Raw genomic sequence first — 21,289 nt, 5'->3', positions numbered from 1 at the left:
GGTATTTATAAAATACAGTTTAAAATAAAGATTATTGAAGTATAGTTTTGGAAAATTGAATCGAATTATTTCATTTAGATTATAATAATTTACTATAAATTAACTTTATAGAAGTAGATTAAAACATGATCCTTTTCAAATTTTGAAGAAAAAAAATATTATCTTTTATAATATAATATAGTGTTGCATTAATATACGTAACAAAGTATTTTTATTAACCCACTCTCGAACAATTTCTGCGGACGTCATTGTATGAAACACTAACGAATTCACAAAACAATGCAGTCGTCGTATCTCGTATGTGTTGTACTTGCAGAAGATATAATATATCAAATAAGAAATCGTGTACCGATCGCAATAGATCGTTTAATGCTTTTCGGTTACTATAATAAAATACAGCAGCGGCATCGTCTGTGTGGTTAACCGGCTTTGTTTACTTTAGGTATTATTTCTCAATTCATCGCGACCTAACCCACGACAATTATAACAGTCGTAATGATGGTACTACAGTTGTATATACTATATTATGATGAGACGTTCAGTGCCTATGGCAACGATAATATTCAAGTTGTGGTCGCAAAAGTATACCGGGCAATAGCTGTATCATATTATTATTATATTTTAGCAAGTACTGACGAAGACACGACGCGCGGTGGGGTCGAGGTTATGGTCGAGACCGAAAACGAAAACCAATATTATAACGCGCGTGTATATTTACGACTGCGTCAGTGCATCGCTGTTCGGCTGGTGCTCTGACTGCTCTGAGTCACGGACATAACCGAAAAAGTGAAACGCGGCGCGGTGAACTCGCGGCTCCAGGGCAACAAATCGAGTAAAAGATTAAAAAAAAAACCGCGAACGCCGACGTCTGTGTGCACGCGCGGTTGACCTTATACACGAAACTGACGGCGTATAACCGTCGTCCGGCGAGATAGTTTGGATCTCTTTTCTCTGCCCGCCAACAAAGGCGACGTTGTTTCGTTTCTTGTTTTTACGATTTTATTATTTTATTTTTGCGTTCGCTTTTTTTACCTACGGAAAATATCATTATGATGGTCGCAGTGTTAGCAAAACACAGGCGAAATCGACTTTTCGAGTGCCGGGGTGCGTTGCTCATCGTTTGGCCAGCGCGCGGAACCGATATAACAGCTGTGCACATCGCGTAACACGCACACGATATTCACATGGCCACGAGACCTAAACGGCAGTAATTAGCATGGACTACATGTGTCTCATAAAATTTTCTAACAACGAAATTAGAGAAACTTATGAAATGTACTCCACGTTCTGCGTGTTTTACCCGAAAGAGAGACAGAGTGAGACGCACAGCAGCGCATCAACGCGTCCTGGTCGCTATTGCTGCACCTAGGCAATGTTATCATATTATTCGAATACCTATGTATTATAACTCGAATCGGTTGAATCGAAATTGATGAAGTTCAGAATATCATACGATGTTATAATATATTATATAGACTGTGCTCTGTACGCGTTTATGCCTATGTTTTCCATGAAAATCTACAAAATTCTGATAACGCGACGAAGTAGGTCGACATTGTTCGATGTACATAATATAATGTATATAATATTATATACTGTACTCCGCAACGGCCATAAACTGCCTGGAACCAGAAATTCCAATTACCAGTTTCCATTTCTTCCAGCAGATGTGTTTTAATTTTTTTATTTTTACCTTCCAGCGTCTTTTCCCATATTCCGGTTTACTAGCGATTCGATTTCTTCGACCCACATCTTGAGTAAATATCGAACCAACATAATGATAATCATATATAGTTTACGACTCGTCGAGTCCGGAGTGCATATTATGCTGCATACTATTATATTATTATTGTATAGGAAGGTCGGCACTCGGCGGGTTGTTTAGAGATTGCTAATTAGACATTATAAACATTCACATGTTATTATTTTTTTTTCAATATAGACGTTACTATCAAATTGGCGTTAATTAATTGAATTTGTCTCATAATATTACAATTAAATAGCACGATGTTTTTATTTGGATCGGGTACCTATTAGCGTATTGTATCTATCTAATAATATTATATAGGTACCCTCATTCGTTATTTTGTAAGATCATTATAATATAATCTCTATGATTATTTTGATATTCCTCAACGCGAAGTATTATCAACACTTCATCTGTGTTTTTTAGTTTTTTTTAACTAACATTTTTATTAAAAAATTCTTATATCTTTAGTATAAAAATGCATTAATTAAATTTTAGGTAATATAAGGTAACATAGGTGAATGGTTTTTAGAAATCATCTGAATCATTCGGTGTAAATACAAAGAATGAGTTACTAGCTACGATATTTTATTATCTGATTATAAACGAAAACCAGTCTTCTGTGTGCGTTATAGATCATTAAACTCGACTGCAAGTGTTTGTAGTCATAGTATAGTGAAATCATGACGATAAACTGATGAGTTTACACAGTCGGTACCTATATAATATTAATATTTTATATACTATATTTTAATATTGGCACAAATAAATTGATTAACTTTGACAGTACTTATCATTAAATTCAATTTTCATATATCATTTTTACTAAACATAATTGATTGGACATGGACATTACACATTAAATTTAAATGATACTGTAATTAATGATTTGAATTCAGATTTATGAATGAAACATATTCTTTCATTAAAACCCATAATTACCAAAGTCTTGTTGGTAACTTGATGAATATGGGGCATTGATTAAAATGTAAAACGTTTTGAAATGTTTACACTAATAAAACTATAAAGTACGTCTTAATCATTCGATATTTGAGTTTATTGAACCATAAATAAAATTGTCTTATTAATATGAAGACAGTACGAAATTTTAAAACACGCGTGTTTAATATCATATATCCCTTTGATCCTTATTATGATGTGAATTCCGCGCCATATTATGTTGATTATTTATGACTAACGACGATGTTGGAACAAAAGAATGTATAAACATTAATCGATTGGTTTAGGAAAACACAATAAAAACGGGTCTTTGGGGTTAATGAAATACAATTTGAACAATGATCAATTCAATTTGTTTCGTTCGACAGAATTGCATTGGCCATTGATTTATTGCAAATCCGGGATTGTTATATTTTAATTTTGTTGGCTCATGTCACACACTGTTTCCGGTTAAAGTAGACTTTCCAATACTCCCCTTGTTCACACTTTACTTCATCACATTAAATTATTGGTAAACAATAAAATTGGAATTATATGTATTTCCAATTGATTTATAAATTTAATAATGTATTTTACATTACTTACCTATACCTTTTTACCATAATAATTTCAAGGCTATGAGCAGTTATTATTTTGAGTTAATCAATTTTATATAATACATAGAACATGTATGTATATTATATTGGTAGGTATATTAAAAGTTATTTTTTCAAAAATATTTTATGTTCGTATTTTTGAAGTTATAAATATCTTATGTTATAAATAAATAATTTAAAAAACAATTTGATATTTACATCTATGTAAACACCTATTTTATTTTTAATATATGACTCATTATTTCAATAATACTGTTATTATTTTATTTTTACAAATTTGAAAATATCGCGATGCAAAAATGAAATAAATCAATACAACTACATCGTATATACATTACGATTTGTATGACAGGTATCAGAATATTTTTTATATGTTTATAGCAAAGAAGATATTAATCATTTGGAATTTTATACTATTATGGAAACTTGGTGGAGTAGGTATATAAGATCGTCAATAAATAACGAGATGATGTACGTTATGAATTATAACTTGTAGATAATTTTCTATCGATATAGCATAAAGTTATCATGCATGTTATAAAAGAAAAATACACACAAAAAAGTAATTAACTTAATTGTAAGTTCTTCTTTGGTTCCCAGTAAATAAATAACATATATATTCTTCATAGAAAGCTGTTGACATTTTATCATGTGACTCCATATGAAACATTGACTGTCAAGAGCCCCCGAGTGAAATTTGTGTCATCTGTTGGTCTGAAAGAAAGCGGTCCTGGTACATTTGCCTCGGGGTCATCAGCTTCACCCCGCCGACTTTCCCACTGTCTAATGCGTCTAATGGGATAATTGATAGTAATGATAACCTTCAAAACGTCTGCTTACTAATAAAGTATTATACTGTAATGATTAAAAAATTGTTGTTGCAACCGTCCGGAATTTGCAAATTTTAATTAAATATTTTAATTTGTTTACACGAATAATAAAATGGTAATACGCATATTTTTGAAAAATCTTTATTGTAACTACGATTATAACAAAAAGAAAGTGATACCTATTTATGATTATGTATTTATGTCTCATCATCATTTATACATTGAATAATATTAATACATCCACTTTTTGAATATAGCTGTAAGTGTAATATAATATATATAATGCTCATGACAGTAATGTTAACAATCATTATAAATTACTGTTTTATTAAGCTACCTAAAATTTTATATTTTTATGTTTACAAAAAGCTGTTTGTCTACTGAACAAACAAAACTTTTAACGTAATTATTTATTTTTATTATTAAATTATGTCGTTTAGATGTTTAACCGCCAATTCTTATACAACTATATTAATAATAAATAATAATAAACTCCATTTTGCAATTTAAAGTAATTAAAGTAAGTAAGACACTAAGACTATATAAGTATAGTAGATGAAACATAATATGCGTATGTCTTAAATATTTTATATTTGGATTAATTTATTTTAAATTTTTATTAGCTTAGAATTTTGAAATTATTTTCTACATCATTTCTATGATATGTTTAAATCCATAAGTATTTTTAGAATCTGAGCGGAACGTTGAATGTATCGGTATTTGGTTTTTTGCTTTCTTTTAGAGCAATAAAAATACTTCAATCTTCAATTTCTAGTATGTTAACAGGTAGAAAATTGTAAAATTCTTCGTACTTTTCTTTCTTAATTATTAGGGAATAAGTATATAAAATTATATATATTTGTTAATGGATAACGAGAATGTTCACGCCGTTCACGAAACACAAATTTTAGACAAATTCGATTTTGTTGTTTTTTTGTAAATTAAAAAACTTATTATCTAACCTATATACTTAAAATGTATACTAAATAATTATAATAAAACCTTCTAGACATACTATAATTTTTAAAATATTTTGATTCTTTTTTAGCTATTTGTAGAAATTTAGATTGTTTTTCTTTTTTATTAATATTGATAAAAATGTGCATGCTCTGTCAGTAAGTTTGAAAATATGATGCAAGAATCTTCATAATATTACGTAACTTATTTTAGTTACTTAGTTTTTACTGAAATTAAATAAAGAGGAGGGTAAATCATCATTACTTTTGTACGAGTGTTAGAAGATAGCATTTTGACAAAATCGGATACATATATATAAAATAACAATAATATTTGTTAAAATCATGAACAATGAACATACTATGTAAATCGTTTTGTAATAAAACATTTTTAATTTTATAGGTTAGATATTTAAAAATTGAATACAAAGTAGTTTATAAATTACCACACATTCTTACATTATTTTTTATTCTTACATTACTCATATTACTGATAGATAAATATTGAAAATATTTTTAGAAATGTATGTTAACGGTCCCCGCTCAGAATCGTTGTTTGTTGTGTACAATATAATATAATGATATTAATATTGTTTTAAAATTTAACACATCTATTACAGTAACATAATATTCAATGACAAAGTACACTTAAAATACTTACTTTACATCAAACCGAGTTCTCCATTTTTTTTTTTAAATATGATAGCAATAATTTTTTTACCATCAGAGTAACATAAAAAAAGAGAAACGTTAGGCAATATTATGCTGTCATCTTGGACATCATAAAAGTTTAATACTGAATACTTGTATGCATGAACTAATGCTTAATTTCACACATGTATTTTCGTGTTTAACAAAATTAGAGATGGTTTCAGTAGCGTTGCAAATATTGACGAATGGATATGTCATATTTAAAAGGTTAATTTACTGCAGAGAAATTGATAAATAAATTCAACTAAACCCTATGAAAAGTAAATACGCATTCTATTAATACAGAATCAAAACTATTCAATGAATTTAGAAATTTGATATATAGACCTATAAGGGATAGTAATGTGTAAGTATATTACTGCATTATGATGTTTTTTTGTATTATTACATAACATAGATTATAATATTATTGTATACAAGCTTTTAAATTAATTTGAATATTTTATTTATGTTAAGATGGACATAATATGCTAAATATACTCGTTTATAAATATATAATTTAAGTATGTATGTATATATTTACATGTTTAATGATATCAAAATGTGTCAACACCTACTTTTTTCTAAAATTAGTAAGACATTAACTTTTATATCTAAAAAACTAAATACAATTCAAATGAAAACTAATAATAAGAGTCGTGGTCATATGATATGATGCTTGCTGGATAATTTAACTTTTAATTTATGTGATGAATGTAATCAGTGGCATCATTTCAGTTTTCAATAGAGGGGTGCAAAGGTTTTGACCAGCCCGAATGGGTAAAAAAAAAACCGCTCGCTTCGCTCGCAACCAAATAATATCTACTTACATTTTTATTGAATTACCATTCACACCTCACTTATTCATAATTATATTTAATAAGATTTTTTTACTCTAATTGTTACAAGCCTTTTTATTAACTAAGTAATAACATAATTTGCAAATATATGATAGCAGGTATTTTATAAAAACATATTAAGTAATAAAAGTAAACTATTAAGTATAATAATTTTTATTAATTAAGAAAAATATAATTTATTTATTAAAGGATATATTATTTTTTTCAATAAAAGATAGGTACATAAAATCGAATTTAGAAATTAATATTATCTTAAGTTAGGTATATATTTTTTTTTTTTATTGCTTGATAACAAGTTCAGGTTTTGTTTGTTTATTAAACATTTCAGTAATTGTTTTTGATTTTTGGGCGTCTTGCTGTAGTTTTATTTGTTTTGCACGATGGTTTTTAGCCGCACCACCCATTTCTTTTTTTTTAAGATATGTTTTGTCCATATCAAAGAATAGTGAAAACACGCGTCACGACAAAAAATTAATATATGTAGAATAAGCGGTTACTGAAACTGAACTAAATTTACAAAATAATAGTTTACTGTGAATTGTGATACACAATTGTCGCAAGTTAACTGAAGTCTGAGGACTGAGATCAAGGATAAATAAGAATGTCAATCGATTGTTGTTTTTAGAATTTTTAAATTTGTAGAATTTTTAGATTTTAAAAATAAAACTATACGGGATTATGATATTAATTATTATTATTGTTGTGCGTACAACAATATTCTGTTCCTAAATTAGTTTTCTTCACAAAACATATACACACACAAAACATACATGCTCGTCCCGCATGCGTATAAATATAAATTTATTCCAACTATCAATTAATTAAAAATGTATCATTGTAACAATAATTTTTTAGTAGTTAGACAATAAAATATTTTCTGAAAATATTATAAAAATAATTATGTTTTTTCACTAATAAAATATAATAATGGTTAAATGGCAAAAACTGCACACCGGCCCATTGGGCTGCTTTTAAAATCAGACAGGGGCAAATGCCCACCTTGTCCCCCCTCAAATGATGCCACTGAATGTAATCGTAATGAAGTAATAAATAATAATATTTGCTGTTGGGTATATGTCTAAATAGGAAATTAATATTATAGTAAGTGTATATGTATAATATATATTAATATATGATATACAATATTAAATGGTTATTACTTATTACTTATTATTAATTAGCGTAAGTTATATTTACAGAAAATGGTTTAATATTAAAAAAAAAAAATTCTTTTGAAGAAGTTACCCATTAACGAAACTCCTATAAGATTTCAGATTAAAACTATTAAAAGGATTACACGGGGAATATTAAATAGGTCACACTTATTGGGGAGAGGGGGGATAGATTACCAAGATTTGTTTGCGAGTTGTTTACTGGTTATTAAAATAATTATAGTAACGAAAATAAGATTTTCTGTAAGTTTTTCTTAACATAAACCATATAAAATTGTAAAAAGATTAATAGTTGGTACCTGTAGAATATACTATAGTATTTAATAAATTTAAAAAAATTCAATACTATATTATCTATTTTATAGTAGGTTATACACTTATTTATTTTGTAAACGATTAATACGTTTATGTGGTTTAAACCTTTAGTTTATTACTAATGTTGTACTAAAATACAAATAACTCTAGATATTTATCCAGTCTTAAAATAATAAAGTCAGACCAAAATAATGATAAGAAAAACAAATACAGAAAATCGTAATTTTTTTCAACTTGGATCAATATATAAAATAATAAAAAAAAGAATTCAGCCTAACTGGATAGAAAGTAAAAAAATTAAATTATAAGTTCTTGTCGTTTATTTGAATTACAAATTATGATCAATTATCACAATATAATCATATGTGAAATATTTTCCATAAGAAGTAAAAATTCCAGATAAAAAAATAGAATCTATTACTTAGTATTAAATACATGTTATGTCACTTCATTCAACATTAGAAATATGAGTTATAGTAATTTGGTATTACATTTAATAACTTTGATAAACATCGCTAAACATTTTATAAACGATAGTGAGTGGAACTTTAAAATATTATTTAACAGTGCGATTTTTTTTTATATTTAGAGAAAGTATTGAAAATAACTATGATAAAAAATGTAGCATTGAACTTTTCGAGTATTTGTTCTATCCGTTAGGATGCTTAAGCTCTGTATTTTTTGGGCATTTAAAATTATAATTAATGAAGCTTATGGATTATTTTGAGAAAAAATATTTAGCAGCAATTTAAAATTGTATTAGTATATTATACTTTTATAATCTTCAAATTTTGAGTTATTATATATGGTAAAAATGGTTATATGGTATTTTTAAGTAGAGTGTAATTTGAATGTTTCATTTGTCTATTAATCGGTAAAACTCTGTTTAAATATAATACTTTGATGTCTAATGACAAGCTATTTTTGGTTTTCTTTTATATACAGATGTAGATGTTTAATACATAAACACAAACAATATCGGGAGATGCTAATACACCTAATTGCGTTATAGTAGTTGTACCCCCCAAAACACTATATATTCAAAATATAATTAATAATTATAGTATAATTATTAATTATACTTTAATATAGGTAACATAGAACCTATTTTAAGATTTTGTTATTAAATTGATAGTTGAAATGTTTTTTGTTATTAATGAAATCTTATCGTCGAATATCATGTGCTTGCTATGTATTTCATTGATTAAAATTAACCTTAATTTTATTAAAATTCAAAAAATGCCATCTTAAAGTTTAATATAAAAATTTAGTATATTTTAATATTAATATTAAAAATTTTAATGTCTAGTTTTTTTATCAATTTTGAATTTTGGTTAATCCAAGATTTTTGCATAATTTGAGTGAATTAAACTCAGAAAGGTTATACTGATATAGATTTGGAACAAAAAATTAATTTGAATTAGTTTAAAACTTTAAATTAATGTAGTAATGTCACCATATCTTTTATGTTACAAACTTACACGTATATGTGTTAAAAATGTATTCAAATTATTTAAGTATATAGTCAAAAACTAGCTTTTAGTCACCAAATAATAAAAAAATAAAAAATTTAAATTACTTCCAAAGTTAAGAAAACTCAATAATAATGTCAATAACACAATACTCGTATCTATAATATACAGTTCAAAGCGCTTGTATAATATTCTATTCTATAAGATGATACATTTGTATTTAATTAAGTTTTAGTCATAAATTGAAACTTACATTTGAAAAGTGAACTTTTATCTGGATTTTAGATTCGTCGAAATAAATATCACGTATATCACAACCACATTTCACTAACACAAAAAAAAAATCAAAAAATTAAATGTAATTAATTAATTTAATAGGTTATAATTTACGTTAAAGAAGAAAAACAAAAATCAAAATATCAATGAAAAATCACCCTATTTATCACAGTAAATACCGACAATAATACGATTAAAAAAAAAAACCGTCTGAGCGCATTCGAAGTTAACGGACAAGTGTGTCAGGCAAAACAATAAGACGGTATAGTGTATGGTTGTTGATAGCGGTGGCGGCATCGTCCATTTCTCCGAAGGAAGTTCCCTCTCACTGTCGGTCGGTTAAGGTTGAGGTCGTTAAGTAATGAAATTATTAATATCAGTCAACGATCTTTCTTTTTTCCGCAGACTAGTTTTAAACGCAACAGGATTAATAAAAAAAATAATTGAAATAATTTTCTGAGATGTCTTGGTGTCAATGTAGTAAATAATAGTTAAATTAGAGCCAACAAGTTAATAATACAAAATACAATTAACATAAAATATCATGCATACAACTTTGAATGTTAATGATATAAATTGAATTAATATTGGTATCAATCAATGATTCAGGAATTCATAGGTTTAAAATCCACTTAAGTTTCTTATTAGTTAGTTATTGCATAAATTTAATATCTTGTATTTCTTATCATATTTTTTATATTGATTGTGATTTTATGAATAATAACATTCGTTGAAAAAACTAACTAAATAGTAAATAAACACTGCATATATTTAAACTTGTGGATATTTTACACTTAATAACTAATAATAACGACTATCTGCGGCTAATTCGTCTTTTTTTTTAATAAATGTATAATAAAGTATATAAACATCTTATTATTCTTATTAAATAACAACTAAAATTAAACTGTTTTTAATTTTTAGGTTTTATTATCTTAAGCTTATCATAACCATTGTTATAATAATATAATGAAAATCGAATTAAAAGTTGTCTTTAATAAATAATAATTATGTAATTGTGACGTAATATTATAATAAAAAAACTTCAACCCTCGCAGTCACTAATAATAATTTAAAATTAATGTATAATAAATACTTAGATTCTGATTATAAATAATTGAAGCTTTTATATTTTATATAGACTGTAGTCTTTAGATTGTTATTATAATTTATAATAATATTAATGTTATACTACAAAAATAATTAGTTCAGCTTTGAGTTGAATTGAACTAATATGTAAATTAATAATTGGTTAATGTACGTAATTTTTTTCTGAAATCTACGAAATTTAAATTTCTAACCGCTGTTAGATAGAAGGAAAAAAAGTTGTTTGTAAATTATAAATAATTATTAACTACTATTAACAGGAATCAAGTAAAAATAAATTATTGTATATTTAAAAATGCATCAGTAAAACTTAGGAATAATATTATTATATTTTACCTCATAAAATTGTTTATAAATACTAGTATTTATAATCAATGATAGTATTAATATATTACTAATAAGTAATAACACTAGATTATGTAAAATCTAAAAACAAACTAAATTAAATATTATTAGGAATGCATCCAAATTATATACCTATTATTATTTATCATGAAAGTTATTTTTATTAACCTTACATTTATTGTAATAATTAATTATATATGTATGTATTTATGTTGTTATTTGTATCACAGTAACTGAATCTAATATTATTATTGCTGAGCTACAGTAATTATTCAAAAATATTAAATAAATAAAATACTAAAATAAGCTTAAGAAACCAATTTATAAAAATATTGCACATTATTAATAATGTCGAATATAGTACTAACTACAAATCATCCTAAATCTTGTTCATTTTAAAATCCATCCGAACTAGATCATATTTTTAAAAACATAATAGAAACTTAGTAAAGGTAATAATGAATATGAGCCGTTCTACTTTATATGAACCGTGTTCACTGAATTTGAAAATTAGTCGAAAATTAGTATTCCACATACTATGTTAAAAACATAGGACTTTATTTTATTAATTTAAATAATACGAATTCTGATAGTTGTTTCTACTTATAAAATGAATGATTATATTAATATTTTATTCATCTGTTAGAATGTTAGATCATTAAATGTTAATTATCCATACTGAGCTATGCAATTTTAAATGATACTAATTTACATGGTTTTCAAATGTGTTCACATTTCACTTACTCAGTGAGCCAGTAACCATACTCTTTCAAGAGATTGAGATAATGTAATAAATACATCCAAAATGGTCTGAGGTTAACAAAATTGTTGAATGTACAAAATAATATTTAATAATACTTAATACTTAATCATTAGTTATACATAATTTGTATGTGATTAATAGTTATATATCTATAAATTATTATTTATTTAAGTAAATATTTTTGAATTAAGTTTTCAATTTATAACTTACAAACTTTGGAATAACTAATGTGTATAGTTATTTATAATATGTTTCCTAATATTTCTAATAGATGGATTTAAATATTATTACCATAAAAAATATACATAAATATTGAAATTTTTTACGGTCCAACTATAGATCACTTTTATTATTTTAAGAATATAATAGTAAGATACCTTCATAAGTAGTTGTACAAAGATGTGTATAAAATAAAACAGTTTATTAAATAAGTATATCATTTAGAGTGTGAACCATAATGTTTATGACGGCATATTAATATTCTTGAATCATAAAATGTAAAATGTCAGAAGATATCTGTATACTTTCACGAATAAAAAGTAATTACCTACTTATACTTCTGTATTAAATCCATTAAAGAAGGAAATTGTGATTTAAACTTAATTTTTATAATTGTTTTTTCCCCCAATTTTATGATAAAATATAAATAAAAATGACTCATTAATTTTAAATAAAATTATAGGAGCATGAACAACATTAAATACAGCTTTTAAATATTTTTATAAATGTTTAAAGTTCCAGAATTTATTAGACTATAAGTTATTACCTAATTACCTATAAGTATTATATTATATGTTATATATTTTAAGTATTTACATAGGTATATAAAAAAATGTTAAATACCGAATTATTATAATATTATGTTTCTCATGTTAATTGATGTTATCCATAAATAACAATCCTCTCAACAGTGTATTTAGTGCTTATCAAAAGATTATTTTTTTAAATTTCTATTCAAAAAAGTTTAACTAGATATATGTTATATTTTTAATGAATACAATTTTTGGTTGATAAATAAATTTAAAAGAAAAAATATTCCTCTGATACATATCTGTAGTATTAAATTAATATTATTTATAGATAGAAGTTGTAATTGAATAATTCGTTTGGTTATTTTAATAGTTTAATATTTTTGTTCTAATTTTTGTACCATGCACATTGCACATGTACTATTGTTTACATTATTATCCATAGCTTATAGGTATCTAATATACCTATATATATTATACAATGATAATATTAAAATATTGCATATATTTTATTTACTCTAATGAATAGACTAATAGACATTATTTTCATATATACATGATGTATTGATGTCAAAAGTGATCATATTTCATAACTCTACTTATTTAATAATTAATAAATAATAGATATGGCACCACGTACTTTTTAACTTTAATTTTAAAAACAGATTTAATTATAGATATAAATGACAATGGAATTACAAAATGATACTAAATCAACATTTTCAACCGTAACAAAGAATTTATTATGTATAAAAAACCTCGAAAAATACTTAATTTATATGGTTTTTTATGAAATTGTATTTCCGAAAAAATACATAATATTACTATTTGTCATTGATCTTTCAAGAAATTAAGATGTAAAATAGGATTTAACAAAGGAGTATATTACATTTTTGTTCAATATTTTGTTGTATATATTATTTAGTGATTCAGATACGAGATACCTATTATAGAATTTCATTTTATTATATTAATAGTTGTTGAGTATAAATATATGTAGTATGTATTAATATTGTATACATAAATTATAAATATTATTGGTAGGTATAGTGAAATTTAGTGTAGAAGGTAATGTAATATACCTCCTATAATCTACCTACTTATCAGTTATCACGATAGTCGTTATGGATTTGAAACCACAAAATTACTGAATACTGATACTTGAACGGCTGTGCATGTTTATCAGTGATTATAGGTGTAACGTATGTATTTTATATTATATAGTAACCACTTATTTGGGTGTAGGTATTTTGTTACGTATGACTATGAAAGCGAGCTTAATATCGAGAGTTAAGTGTAAATGTGTAATGTATATTTAATAATTGTTGGTTTTTTTGGTTGTAAACCTAATCCTGGAAAAAATACCTACAAATATATATTACAATACTACAAAATAATGTATATTAAGATTTACTTGAGCGTACTTTTATGTATCTACTTAAATACTAACATAATTCTGATCATCCAGTTATCATTTATCATTTTATTAGTGTCTTTTAGCTATACAATTTTTGGGAAGTAAGATACAAAACAGTGTGATTTTATAAGCGTATGATTATCCTTCGTCATATTTTACTGGGTATTTGTCGTAATATAATATATTTTATATCAGCATAATATTATCTTATATTATGAAAGTATAAAACTGGTGTAAGTGTTGAATAGAGTTTTATATTTTATATTTTTGTTGAACAAAAAAAAAAAAAAATCACAGAACTTGCTTAAAATAGTACGTATACAATATTAATTATCATTTAAATAACATAATTTAGTTTTTTCAAAGATATTAAATAATAAAACGACATTTTATGTATGGTGAATGACGTATAATACGTGTTTATTGAGATTTTGATTGGAATTAATACATTATTTTACGTTTCAGGGTCGATCCATCGATACAAACAAGATTACACAAAAAGTTTTATAGACACCTCCCTACACGCATTGATATTATTTAGATTTACCTCGTACCTAAGTAATATTCTATATACATTTGCCATTTGGTACAATAATAAACTTGACCCACACATATATACTCATATTTATGACGTGTAATCATAAACATTTATGTGATTCGACCGTTAACGATTTTGGCCTGAATTCGGCAAACGACAAAATAATAATAATATCAGAATAAATGACGTTTTAATACATGTATGTACCATATATTATGTACAATTTGATTTCTGTTTAAACTGTTTAAAGTAATATTTATATTATTATGGCTGTTACTAATATAACAGTATAATGTTGCACCGAGTTAAGAATGTTAAGATAGAAAGATGGTTTGAATATTCGATTTTACCTAAAACCCATTTACCACATTATTACTAAACGCTTGTAAAATTTAAAATTTGTATACAAATAAATCTTTTAAAAAAAATGAAAACAATACTCAATATTAAAAGCAGTGATTCGCAGCCTTTTTAAAACTGTCACCCCCTTGAGAAGCAAAATATTTTTCAACGCCCCCCCCACTACATTAAAATAAAAATAAAAAATAGTATAAATGAAAATTCTATAATTGAATAATAAATAAATAATGTAAATAAAATGAAAATTTTGAAATGTTTTGCAATGTATTGATCATTGAGATGGTTGATTGGAAGAATGGAGATTGGTGATTCAAAGCTAATTTTTTTACGTTTGGTTCAAAGCTGTGAGATGGAGGCGTAAGTCTTCTCTTTTGACGATATAAAGTCGATTTCTTTTTGGAAATAATTATATTAATCCTTGGTGCGTTGCTTTTTAGCCCTAACCTTGCTCATCCCCCTTACCACCCAAAACGAGCTCAATGCTCAGTAGTTTTAGTTGAGCTCAGTACTCCTTCATCACACATCGGGAGGCGATATCGCCCCCATTGAGAAGCACTGATTTAGAGTATTTAGACTTAAACCTTGACACTATTTGAATTATATATTTTAAACGTAATATTTTTAAAATGTATCTATCATAAAAATTCTCAAGATTATAACGACCATAGGGTATACCTAAACCATAACTAGGTAGCCAGGTTGGTACCATAAATGGTAAATATAAAATAAATATAAATAGATATGTATTGTTCTATTTAATTATTATTTCGTATCACATTTTGTTCTATTTTAAGTTTTTTGGATGGAAATATTTGAATCCATCTATTGGCTAATCGTCATATTATGATTAAATTAATGTAGCAATTGTGATGTATATTTATTATAATACAGGTTGATACCTCCTATATGAGCACACTAAAACTGTAGAAAAATTCGTGTTACTAGAAAAATTACCAGTGGTTCAAAATTCAAATAAACTAATTTAAAATTTAAATACTTTTCATGTTTGATGTTGTCGGGTTGCAATCTATAAAACTAATGTCGTAAACAGAATAAAATAATGATAAAGTCTCTGAGTGTGTTATCAATGACTTAGTAAAAAGCTGTTAGTTTTCTGAGAATAATCCACCGTTGATCAACGAGAAAAATATTACTACAATGCCATCTACATAATAGAAATTATAGCGTTGGCGGCGTACTGTCGTGCAAGAATTCTGTTTGGTGTACCGTCTTTCAGCTAGAGAGCGGTGTACTATACGTAAAACCTATAGGAAACGCGATATTATTATGGTCTGTAAATATTGTAATAACAGGTATATTTTATAATCTAAATTTATAATAAAAACAAAAAAAAAAAATATCGAAAAATAATTGAAAAAAAAATATTTGTCTATTTGATTCGGCACAGTGCTTTTTAATATTTCATTGACTTAAATAATTAACTATGTTTGTTTCTATTTCATTGTTGAGCGATTATCAAATAAAATAATTCAACCCTACGTGTTTGCATTACAAGAATTTGACAAGTCTATATTATTATATTCGGTAAATATATAGCTACTAGCTGTTGAGTTAAATTTAGAGCTTTGTAATTAATACATATATACTATTGGTATTATCCAAGTATATTATAAATTTATAAATAATAATGGTCCATAATAGATCGTTATTATTTTTAATATAATTCCGGTGTACCTACTTACTACCTCAATGCTTAATATCATTTTATTTAATATTCAATATAAATTTAGTGCTCCATTTATTTCTATATATTAATATCTAGCACTATTATACTAATATTATTGATGATACTTTTTGATCATCCTATTGTAACCTAATATAACTAGTTCTTTAATTATATTTAGTGTTTATAATCTGCATATTGATCACGCATAATAAATCTTTAGCGTTATTATATTGTTGTACCCAATAACAGTATAACAAAATTGGTTAGGATGTATTTAAGTTACTTATGGGTTATTTTGGGTTTGTTTCACCATTGAGTTTGAGTATAACTATTTGATAACAATGATCACCAACATATAAAAGTAATTGACAAGTAATTTAATATTATAAATTAATGATATGATACAAACGGTCATTTATGTGTATAAATGATTGATTTAACAGGTTGCAATTCAGTAATATGATGATATTTTAAACTGCCTAAACGTATTCAATCAACTGTCCTATTTCAGTATTTCCCCGATTGGTTTCCTATTTTTTGTTCAAGACTTGTAAGATTTATATACGTCAATCTATTGATATTTTGCGTTATCAAATCAAAAACTTAATTGTGTATTTTATTTTAATTATTATAATGTCCAACATATTTATTGATTTACAATGTTATTTTTTTTTTGATTTTGTTGTATGTTGCGGTGGAAGTAAAATCTTCCAAAGTTTAGTCTAAAATACAATATTTTAGGACATCTTAATTTCATACCTAATGTGCCTCTTGGTTACGACTTATATACGCATAATCAGGCCGTATATTATCAAGGGTCTTCAAACTTTTTGTTTGAGCGCCTAGTATATATATATTGACTACAGATAATATAATTCACATTCATATAAGTAGGTTTTGCTGTGATAATTATTTACATGGTTTTATTAAAGTCAATTTTAAGTTTAAACGTTTTAAATTGTATTTTATTAAGTCACACCTTGACATTAATATAATTAGTTAGGTATGTTGTTTTATTTGCAATTTATAAATTATAAATCAAAGAGTATGCTAGTTCTTATTTGTACTTGTAATAAAATGTATCCCAAAACTATAATAGAATATTAAAAAATTAAATTGAAATTGAATCTATTAAAAATACTAATTTGTGTTAATGTTTTCGACCAAGTCATAATATTATGTCTGTAATTAGTTAAACATAATGAAAGTTATTTCCATAAACTGTATAGCTTGTAAAATAATATAACGTAATTTTGATAAGTAATTGTTTGTATGTAACGGTTGTGATTTTTATGCAATCACAACTAATTATTTTACACTTTTCAAATGTGATAACAGCGTTTTATTCAATTTCCTTTTAGGTACGTAAAATATAATTTAAACCATCACTGATAAAACCTTGATTCATTCAAAAAATAAAAAAAAGAATTCTGAAATGTAACATGTACATCGTGTAAACCATAATCGGTAAATTAATAAACACATTATAATATTAATTAAAAGTTAAAGTTAAAATTTTTAACTTTATTATGATCGCTTTTTATAAATACCCAAATAATATATAATCATATACATGACGTATAGCTATTAAATAAAAAAATTAACATTTCAATTAATGGATATTTGAGTAAAATGGTTATGGTGCAAGCTGTAGAACCAAAATAAACTATGATAATAGATAGAATAAATAATGATATTATAGCCAAAATTACTTAGTTCAGAATATTATACGTCAGGAAACATTAATAACCATGGTAACAAAGCGTTTTACAACTAATAGTGTCAACCACTAGGTACTATAACATTTATTCGAAACGAAAACAATTTTTTTCAAACAAATTAAAACGTTTAAAAGGTTTTGTTAAAATATAAATTTTAATATCTTAAAGGCATCAATAAATTTATCAAAAATATTTGTAGTTAAATAGTATTTTGTTTTTCATTTGTTGAATTTTATCAACAGTTTTGTTTTAGTGCTTGGGTTAGATTATAAAACGTAAAGATTTTGTAAAACACTTTTGAATTTTTTAATATCTACATTTATGCATTTTTTAGTTAATGCAGTGTGTTATATTAAATTCAAAAATATTAACAGTGTTTTATTTTAACCAACGTCGGATTTTGGAATAACTTTTTAAGAAATCAATATTTTGGAAACTTTTCATAAAAGTACTATTAATATTATATAGAAAATAATAATTTTGTGTAGTTAAACCATAGACCTTATACTAAGGTACTTAGTATAAGGTCTATGAGTTAAACATATATAGATACATATAACCTATGTATAATATAAAGCCGCACGTAAAAGCTTTTTTAATAGATTACTTACTATACTGGGTATTATTAATACGTTTTTATTTAAATTGTCGAAATAAAAATATTGTTAAAACTATTTTAGTATAATTTCTTACTTGGAAGCTAAATGAAGAGCATTGCAACCATCCACATCCTTTTCGGTAGGCTTACATCCCGAGTACCTGATCAACCATTCTATACAAGCTACGTGCCCGTTGATGGACGCTTCGTGTAAAGCTGTGTATCCCACACACGATTTCTTGTTCAGGTTTCTTATACCGTGGATTTTCAGAAACCTACAAAAGAAATTGTAAATATTATATAGACGACAATGAAACAAATATACGATCACTATACGCGTACAGCAAACGCACGTTATGTTGATACGTTTACGTTATGAATTTATTATTATTATAAATAATAATAATAATAATCGTTAAATGGGGGAAAATTCCGAAAATTGAAATTAATTTCGCAAATTCTTATAAATATATTATCCACCCATCGTATCACCTCAGCACTGACAACTGTCCGTTCCTGGCAGCGTAATGCGATCCCATTGCTCCACGAGAGTCCTCAGCATGCAGACGTTCAGTGTCGGAGCCGGCTATGAAACCCAAGAAATTGAAGTCTCCCACCCGGCAGGCACGTAAAACTTCCGCGTCCAGCTGTTTGCTACTGATCAACAGTACTTGTCGGTCGTTGTACATGTACGACGCGCCGGACATGACTGCGGACAACGTCGTGAGCGAATCCAACAAAAAAGAACGAAAACGGACGGCGAATAAAACGGAATAAATCCTCTCGGCCGTGGTACAGCGATCTCTGTACATATACACACGCCGCTGCAGTAGAGATGCGTATCGGCGACGGTGACTAACGTTTCGAAACGATTTCGTAACTTTGCCGCGGCCGACGAGCGTCGGCGACTTTTACGGTCTACGGGATTCCATGTTTGTCGATCGTTGATTTCGATAAAACGCGCGGGAGTTAAGCTTTTTCGCGTGTAGAGAAATATGACTGTTTGTATAATAAACGATATCAAAATCGGTGTGCGATAAGACGATGAGAGCGAGCTACCAGCCCGTGATTCCCGTTCACAAATAATATCCTAATAAAGAATCATAGAAAAAGCGTCTCGTAAAATCGTAAAAACTCCCGTTTTATGATCAAATAACATACTATACATATATACCGATGGAATACGAACTGCTTCCAAAATCTAGATAATAATTTAAGTTATTTTTATGTATTGATTAATGCTATACGACAATAAATCAAATAATTGTATTATTTTGTATTTCAAGTATATTTTCTGATTTGCATTTTTTCCAGGGATGTTAGATCACTTGAATGTATTTTTAACGACAAGCACGCTTAGTTAACTGAAAGCTCACCACCGAGTATTGATATATGTATAATAAATATACGGACTTACCTCTTTTCCTCGTGAGTCGGTTGCGGAGCTGAACAGGGGCCGCAAGAGTCTTCGCACACGTTTTCCAGACTGAACTCGCCACTGGATATCCCACTGTCGGACATATCGTCATCCGACGATGTGTGTTGTCGGTGCAGGTCTCCTCCTTCTTTACAGTCGTCCGAGTCCGATGACTTGGGCCGCGTCCAGCCGAGAAGCAGCAACTTCCACAAGCACATGATGTCAACAATCGCGGATATTCTCCGAACGCGTCGATGTGCCTTCACAATATGTATAGTGTTTGGTTCGACGATGGTATGTAATATTAATATTATTATTCGAAGAAACGCGTACACTTGAGTTTAACGCGTGTAAATATTATCAGGTGCGAGATTGTTTTTAGGCACGACGCTCTTACATTGGGTGTACCGCGCAGACCGGCGAGACGAAGACGAATGTGCGCCGCCGTGTATATTACGATAGTATTTTAGTGATTTTCGTGCGTAGTACGACGATTTTCTACGGTGGAAATCTTTCACCGCGGCGACCAAGTGATTTCGGCAGCCTCAATGTTATGTTATGTGTGTTTTCAATTCTCGTCGGACCGCGACCAATCGTTCTATTTTATCTGATCGTCCGACGATAACAACATACATATTATATATATATATTATATTTATACACATTTAAGCGTGTGTGTGTGTGTGTGTGTGTATATATACATATACATATCT

The 21,289-nt window shown here is 26.8% G+C and overlaps 1 protein-coding gene across 3 annotated transcripts in view; it reads right to left on the bottom strand.

Annotated features, from left to right (window-relative positions):
- Window positions 1-20,809, bottom strand: part of LOC132919318 (uncharacterized) — a 71,706-nt gene extending 50,897 nt beyond the window's left edge. The window contains exons 1-2 of one of the 3 annotated variants that reach the window (XM_060980826.1): window positions 20,577-20,809; window positions 19,255-19,434 (exon numbers count right to left, since the gene is read on the bottom strand). In XM_060980826.1, coding sequence (XP_060836809.1) covers window positions 19,255-19,434; window positions 20,577-20,794 — 398 coding nt within the window. In that variant the 5' untranslated portion in view covers window positions 20,795-20,809. Of the gene's footprint in view, window positions 1-9,851; window positions 10,110-19,254; window positions 19,435-19,651; window positions 19,856-20,576 lie in introns of those variants that run through there. The other 2 variants (XM_060980827.1, XM_060980829.1) reach the window with 2 other exon arrangements.
- Between the last annotated feature and the right edge of the window lie 480 nt (window positions 20,810-21,289).

This window comes from Rhopalosiphum padi, chromosome 2 (assembly GCF_020882245.1).
Source record: "Rhopalosiphum padi isolate XX-2018 chromosome 2, ASM2088224v1, whole genome shotgun sequence".
In the NCBI taxonomy this organism is placed as follows: Eukaryota; Metazoa; Arthropoda; class Insecta; order Hemiptera; family Aphididae; genus Rhopalosiphum; species Rhopalosiphum padi.
This window is presented reverse-complemented; position numbering and strand designations above follow the sequence as displayed.